The 7,310-nt window shown below is 49.2% G+C and overlaps 1 protein-coding gene across 1 annotated transcript; it reads right to left on the reverse strand.

The window, feature by feature from the left end:
• Positions 1-3,448: 3,448 nt before the first annotated feature.
• WNT10A (wingless-type MMTV integration site family member 10A) lies at positions 3,449-6,309 on the reverse strand. The gene is made up of 2 exons (XM_015415367.1): positions 6,256-6,309; positions 3,449-4,634 (listed from the first exon to the last, which is right to left on the reverse strand). The coding sequence occupies exons 1-2, from the start codon at positions 6,307-6,309 to the stop codon at positions 4,167-4,169; spliced, it is 522 nt and encodes a 173-aa protein (XP_015270853.1). The 3' UTR covers positions 3,449-4,166.
• Positions 6,310-7,310: the final 1,001 nt, after the last annotated feature.

A 7,310-nucleotide genomic window follows, 5' to 3' on the forward strand; every position in this document is an offset into this window, starting at 1 on the left:
CTGATTTCCCATGACAGCGGCACTCCCCAACACAGAGACGCTGCACACACTGTGCACATTTGGTGGGGGATTCTCAGTTGGCCACAGTAAGCGGTATTGACTATTCTTACCATTAACTAGAAGGCAGGAGGGCCAATCTCCTTGGATCTTTATTTCCTTGGAAAGGGATGCCTCTGTGGCATTGCAGTGTCTTCCTCATTCATATAGTGGAAGTCTTGCCCCTTCCACTGTAAACTTTGATGTTGCTCCCATCATCCTAATCTTAATCAGATTGTTGGCATCAGGCCCATGGCCAGGAGTTTTTCACTGGGAAGGGGCACTGGGGGAACTGGTGGGGTGTGACATCACAAAATGAAAAAAATACAATAATAAAATGGCTCACTCACTCCAGAAGACTCAAGGGAGACTCCAAATTCTACCACCGCATGACTGGTTCACGTTCTCAGAAACTCACAAGCTGTACTCCCCCAAAAACACAATGCCCATGCGGTTGGCCAGCTCAGCTATATGTGTCCAGTTTCTGGATTGGGTCTTCCCACCTCTCTCCACAGGTGCCACGAGGGCATGGCGTATAAGGACACTGGACGGGAAATGCACACTGACTTCCTTGGAGTCTGGATGCAATCCACTACATTTGCGGATGACATGAAATGGTTCAGGGTGGTGAGAACCAGGGAGGATTGTGAGGCACTCCAAGGGGATGGGCGAGTGGGCATCAACGTGGCAAATGGGGTTCAATGTGGCCAAGTGCAGTGATGCACACTGGAGCCAAAAATCCTAACTATAAATACACGTTGATGGGGTCCGAACTGGCAGAGACTGACCAAGAGAGAGATCTTGGAGTTGTAGTAGATAACTCACTGAAAATGTCAGGACAGTGTGTGACTGCAATAAAAAAGACCAATGCTATGCTGGGGATTATTAGGAAGGGAACTGAAAACAAATCAGCCAGTATCATAATGCCCCTGTATAAATCAATGGTGCGACCTCGTTTGGAATACTGTGTACAGTTCTGGTCACCACACCTCAAAAAGGGTATTATAGCATTGGAAAAAGGGCAGAAAAGGGCAACTCGAATGATAAAAGGGTTGGAACACTTTCCCTATGAAGAAAGGTTAAAGCACTTGGGGCTCTTTAGCTTGGAGAAACGACGACTGAGGGGTGACATGATCGAGATTTATAAGATTATGCATGGGATAGAGCAGGTAGAGAAAGAGGTACTTTTCTCCCTTTCTCACCATACAAGAACTCATGGGCACTCCATGAAATTGCTGAGCAGTCGGTTTAGAATGGGTAAAAGGAAGCACTTCTCCACCCAAAGAGTGATTAACACATGGAATTCACTGCCACAAGAGGTGGTGGCGGCTACAAGCATGGACGGCTTCAAGAGGGAATTAGATAAACATATGGAGCAGAGATTCATCAGTGGCTATTAGCCACAGGGTATAGATAGGGGCTCTGGGGCAAGGGATGCACTGTATTCTTGGTGCTTGGGGGGGGGGCAACAGTGGGAGGGCTTCTAGTATTGCTGGCCCCACTGGTGGACCTCCTGATGGCACCTGGTATTTTTGGCCACTGCGTGACAGAGTATTGGACTGGATGGGCCATTGGCCTGATCCAATGTTGGCTTCTCTTATGTTCTTATGTTCAATGCCTGACAAGAAGGGGCCCCAGCCACTCAGGGTCTGTCTCTCTCTCCTTCTCTCTCTCTCTCTGAGCTCCCAGGAGAGGCTGGGCATGGAACCTCTGTCTGCTCCTCCTCCTCAGCCTTTCCTGTGACCTAAACCCACTCTGTGGAGATGCAACTGGAGACAAACTGCCCCAGAGTGGACCAGGTCCCAAAGCTGGGCCTTTCTACTTTGTCCCTGCGCCCCTGGCAAGGCCCAGGGATGGCCGGCCCATGCAGCCTCTCCCCACCTCCTCCTGGCCTCGCCCAGCCCCTGCATCCCACTAGCTCCTTCTCAGTCCCTCTGCCCCCAAGCAGCTCCCCTCAGCCCCTGGCTTGCCAGGCGGGAGCCCCGCAAGGTCCTCCAATGGGGAGCCAAGTTGAGTTCCAGCATGCTCTGGCTAGCCCTCCAGTCCATGGGCACTGGACTCAGCTGGGTCCTGGTGGGGGGAAGGCAGGAAATGAAGTCCTCCCTCTGCCTCCCCCCCCCAGTATTTGTTCCACACTCCAGGCGGGGCGGTGCAGGGCTGTGCAAGAAGCCAAGTCTGTCCACCTGCCCAGCATAGGCAGGAGCAGCTGCAACCCTTAAAAAAATTAAATGGCTTTAAGAATTTGTTAAAAAAATGATTTTCTGTAAAGAAAAGTTATGTGGCATGGAGGAAGAGTTGGGGGCATGGCCACGAGCTGCCCCATTGGGGCTATGGGCCTGGTTGGGATTCTCTCCTACATTCCATGTCACCTGTAACAGATTCTGGGACAGGATTACAACAGTTCCACTGCAGCCAATGAAGGTCGAGAAAGAAGTATTTTTCTCCCTTTCTAACAATACAAGAACTCATGGGCGCTCCATGAAATTGCTGAGCAGTCGGGTTAGAATGGGTAAAAGGAAGTCCTTCTTCACCCAAAGAGGGATTAACACATGGAATTCACTGCCACAGGAGATGGCGGCTACAAGCATGGATGGCTTCAAGAGGGAATTGGATAAACATATGGAGCAGAGGTCCATCAGAGGCTATTAGCCACAAGGTATAGATAGGCTCTTAGTCCGGGGCAAGGGATGCTCTGTATTCTTGGTGCTTGGGGGGGGGGCAACAGTGGGAGGGCTTCTAGTGTCCTAGCCGCACTGCTGGACCTCCTGATGGCACCTGATATTTTTGACCACTGTGTGACAGAGTATTGGACTAGATGGGCCATTGGCCTGATCCAACATTGGCTTCTCTTATATTCTTATGTTCTTTGTTGTTGTTCGGTCCCACAGTCGAGTCCGACTCTTCGCGACCCCATGGACCAGATCATGCCAGGCCTTCCTGTCTTCCGCCATCCTCTGAAGTTTGCTCAATTTCATGTTCGTTGCATCTATGACACTGCCAAACCTCTCATCCTTTGCTTATATTCTAACCATCTCATCCTTATGTTCTTAAGGTCATCATATTCAGAAGGCACAGGCGTTGTGACAGAACACATTACACACAAATCCATTCATGCTGCCTTCTGGAGTTACAACTATCACTTCCATTTTGTGAAGTGTGAGGTGCTTCTGCACACACCCCTAGGAACCACCCAACACAAACATGTGCAGATCTTTCAGTGCTCTTATGAAGGAGCTTGACTGCTCAGCTTCAGCTAGAGAGGACCCCAGATGACGCACTCTTCCCTGTGGCCCGCTCTGCTGTTTCGTGTGAACCAAAGTAACATGAACTGTTATGGGCCACATCCCACACTTCACCCAATAAATCTCACATTTCCAGCATTACAATTCTAGACATGCATCAACATCTCTGATTCAATTTTATTTTCACAATAATAAAATAACTTACCAACCACAGTAACCACCCTAAGTGCCTATGGCACCTTTATGGGAGACTACAGACAGAAACCTCTGCACTCCCACCCTTCAGTCCCTCATTCAAAACATTTCCTTAAGCAAACTCTGTATTTTAATCCCCCCCAACAACAACAAATGTACTCATGGAGGCCAAAAAGTATTCTGAGTTCTCTTAACTGGCAATGGAGCAGTCTCAGCCCAAGTTTTTCTTTTCATTTTTTAAAAAAGCAGTTATTTCAGTTTGTAGAATTATCTGTCACCTGAATGATCCCATAGCGGTACGGGAAGATGTCACTAGGGAGGGAGTCAGAAGGAGCTTGTGTGAGTTTCTGCTTGAGGAACCATCATTTGTGGTTCACAAACCTAAGAACCCACAGAGATCAGTGATCAGAAGACACTGGAGTTATTCTCAGAGACTCCAGCCGTCCCATTCCTAGCATGAGAAGCCAGGCCACGGTGTCCCTGGTGCAAGGCCTTTTATGCCTCTGAGGTACAGATGGATCCCTTGGAGCCTCAGTGCTCATGCATGGTCAGGAAGGAATGGAATTGCCAGGGAGACATGGAACACTCATGTGCCAGGCCCCCCAACGGTGCCTCCTGCCGATGGCAGGATTCCATCCTGTAATGCTGCAAAATCAAACAGCAGAGTCTCTGGAGCATCCAACGGACTCAGAATCACTTGCAGACGCTGACCCACTCGGTGAGCCGGCACTCCTCGCAAGCCACAAAGCAGCACCAGTGGAACTTGCAATTGCAGCGCTCGCTGCGTGTTTGCCGCAGGATGTTGTGCCCTCGCCCACAGCACAAGCTCTCACAGTTGTCCATGCCTGGGCTGGTCTTGTTGCACAAGCGCCCTTGTGTACCCATGGAGTCTAAGGCTGGCTCCCTCTCACAGAAGTCTGGTGATTTCTCAAAGTAGACCAGGTCACTGATGCCAGCCCGACGCCGGTGGCGAGCATGACCCAGCTCCATCTGTCCTGTGTTCCTGTTGTGGGGCCGGATCATCATGGCCCCAGAGAAGCGCTCTTTGAGCAGTGAGCCCACTAGCCGGAACTCGGGGGTCACCTGCCAGCATGTCTTCAGCTGACAGCTCCCTGAGGTGCCATGGCACTTGCATTTCCTCCGCATGTTCTCCGTCACCACCTGCCAGGGCAAAAAGCAAACACAGTTAACAAAGAACTGCTGTTAACGCTCCACAATTGCTCTGCTGTTACAGGAATACAATAGGAAGGAGCCCAGAATGTCTCTCCGGATGGGTTTGCAACTTGCTCCCAGGGGCCAGTTGAGCCTCAAGGTGAGGCCATTCTAAAGATGCCGCCACTGACAAAGCCCCGTCTCTGGTTGTCAAGTTACTCACTTCTAAAGGCAGAGCCACAGAGACAGCATGTGGGAAGAGGCCTTTAACAGGTAGGGGAGGACCCCAGCCTCAAACCATTTAGGCCCCGGTCACACGGACCAGATAATGTGGGGGGGAGGCGTGGCTATTTGCGCTGCTGCAATTTAATGCGCCAGAATAAGATCCCATGCGTCGGCGGCACGCCACGGTTCCTTCCCTCCGCGTCTGTGCGTCAACGAGGGGCTGGAGGGGAAAGCGGCGCACTGGTGTGGTTGCTGGTACCTTTGACCAGGAATTTTTTTATTGCGCATTTTCGGCGGTACGTCACGGGTTGGCCACGGGAGCGCTCCACTTGCCAGATGTTGTGGTGTGATCGCGCCCGGAAACTCCGCCATTCAATCGTGGCTCTCCCGCGGCAAATTCGCCAAGTGAACGGGGCCTTAGGCAGCTGAACAAAGTTTTTACAAAATATGTGCTCTAGTGAGAAGGAGGAGGAGGAGGAGGAGTTGGTATTTATACCCTGCTTTTCTCTACCTGAAGGAGTCTCAAAGCGGCTTACAATCGCTTTCCCTTCCTCTCCCCACAACAGACACCCTGGGAGGTAGGTGGGGCTGAGAGAGCTCTGAGAGAACTGTGACTGATCCAAGGTCACCCAGCTGGCTTCATGTGGAGTAGTGGAGGCTCAAACCCAGTTCTCCAGATCAGAGTCTGCCATTCTTAACCACTAAACCACACCGGCGCTCACAGAAGAGTCTAAATCATTATTTTCTCCAGGCACAATAGCAGAGCTATTTTGGGGCAGGAACGCACAGGAACGGAGTTCCAGCTGGCTTCCAAGTTGACCACTCCCAGCAGGAACTCATTAGCATAACAGGCCACACCCAGCAGCAGAAACTCATTAGGATTGGCTACATTAGGGGTGTGTGGCCTAACATGCAAAGGGGTTCCTGCTACAAAAAAGCCCTGGGTTTTGACAACAAACAAGGTAAACAGAATAACAAGGAAAAGGTGGGTGTGGCTGGATGACAACACTTCTGGTAACATGGGGGTGTGGCCTAATATGCTAATGAGCTGTGCTATCAGGGGTGTGGACTAATACGCTAATGAGTTCCTGGTGTTGGGTGTGGCCTATTATGCTAATGAGTTCCTGCTGGGCTTTCTCGACAAAAAGTGCCCTGCACAATAGTATGTATCTTGTACACCACAGTATGCCAATTTTTTAGATTTAGAACATGAGCATTGGCTCATGGAAGCTCTCCTCTGCAGTATTCCACGTATCAGTTTAATCCAGCTTGCAACCAATACCCATGCCAGCAGCCTGAAGCACTGACACTTTTCTCTCTGGTATGGGATGAACCAGGACAGTTTGCAAAGTGGGTATGAGAGAACATTGCTGTGTTAATGTACATCTTGATCTCAACGACTCACCACCACCAACACGTAACGAGGAGAGAAAGGCGCATGGGTGGGGTCCTCTTGCATCTGGCATGTGGGTGTTTCATTTGCCCTTCCCCAGATTCAATACAAATAGATCCAAACTGTTCTCAGTTGCTATGGTGTTTATTTGGGGAGTGGGGGGGGATAGTTTATGCAATGTAGTATGCATGCAGTTGTTGTGCCTGGTTGTATGCAGCAACGTGTGGACGGAGACCGTATGGCTGCAAGTGGCTTTGGATGTTATATGCAGGACGGGAGTGATGGATGAGCTGGTTATTCTAGAACTATGAGCTAGCACTTTAGATTTAAAGAAAATATTCAAATGACGGGGTTGTTTTAAAAGTTGGCTTTTTAATTAATTTTTACTCTCACACACCCCTGTTTGTTTTTTTTAAATTTTGGGATCTGATTGCAAAAGACATGCTTTAGTAGGGGGGTTTGCCCAAACTTTCTCCTGTGACAACCAAAGGCAATAGCTGAAACTTTTGAGTTTTGCTTTGAATTCTGAAATGGGGTCTAGTCCACAAAAACTTTTGCTATTTATTTATTTATTTTATTCAATTTATACCCCGCCCTCCCCGCTACGCGGGCTCAGGGTGGCTTACAGGAGGCATACGTCAATATAAAACATACATAAAACCATTTAAAATTGCTATGATCCAATAACATTATTAACAAGTTATTAACAAAGTGCTCTCGATGTTCAACATGATATTTCCCAAGATGGTGTATTGTGCTCTATTGCCTCTGCTCTATCTACTCGGCATCATCTGCTCCCGGAAACTGATGTTCCCTCCACCAGGGCCAGGTTAAGATGGAACAGTAGTGGTGATAGAAAAATGGTCAGTCCTTAAGGTGCTATAAGACTCCTAATGATTTTTGTTGCAACAAACCAACGTGGCCACTCCTCTGGAATTATGATGTTTCAGAAGTAGAGATTCACCAGAAAAACCACCAGATAGAGGGTGTCTCTATGATAAGACCACAGCATTGATAAGAAAATCCACTGAGCAAGTATGTGGGCTTGCGTGGGCTGAATAGCAGAG

This window comes from Gekko japonicus, unplaced genomic scaffold (assembly GCF_001447785.1).
Source record: "Gekko japonicus isolate JY-2015 unplaced genomic scaffold, Gekko_japonicus_V1.1 scaffold881, whole genome shotgun sequence".
Taxonomy (NCBI): Eukaryota; Metazoa; Chordata; class Lepidosauria; order Squamata; family Gekkonidae; genus Gekko; species Gekko japonicus.

Excerpts from the sequence above, each read along its gene's own strand:
- WNT10A (XM_015415367.1), bottom strand. The coding sequence starts at position 6,309 with ATGCAAGAGGACCCCACCCATGCGCCTTTCTCTCCTCGTTACGTGTTG. Across the intron at positions 4,635-6,255 it reads CTCGTTACGTGTTGGTGGTG|GTGGTGACGGAGAACATGCG; the intron begins GTGAGTCGTTGA and ends TTGCCCTGGCAG.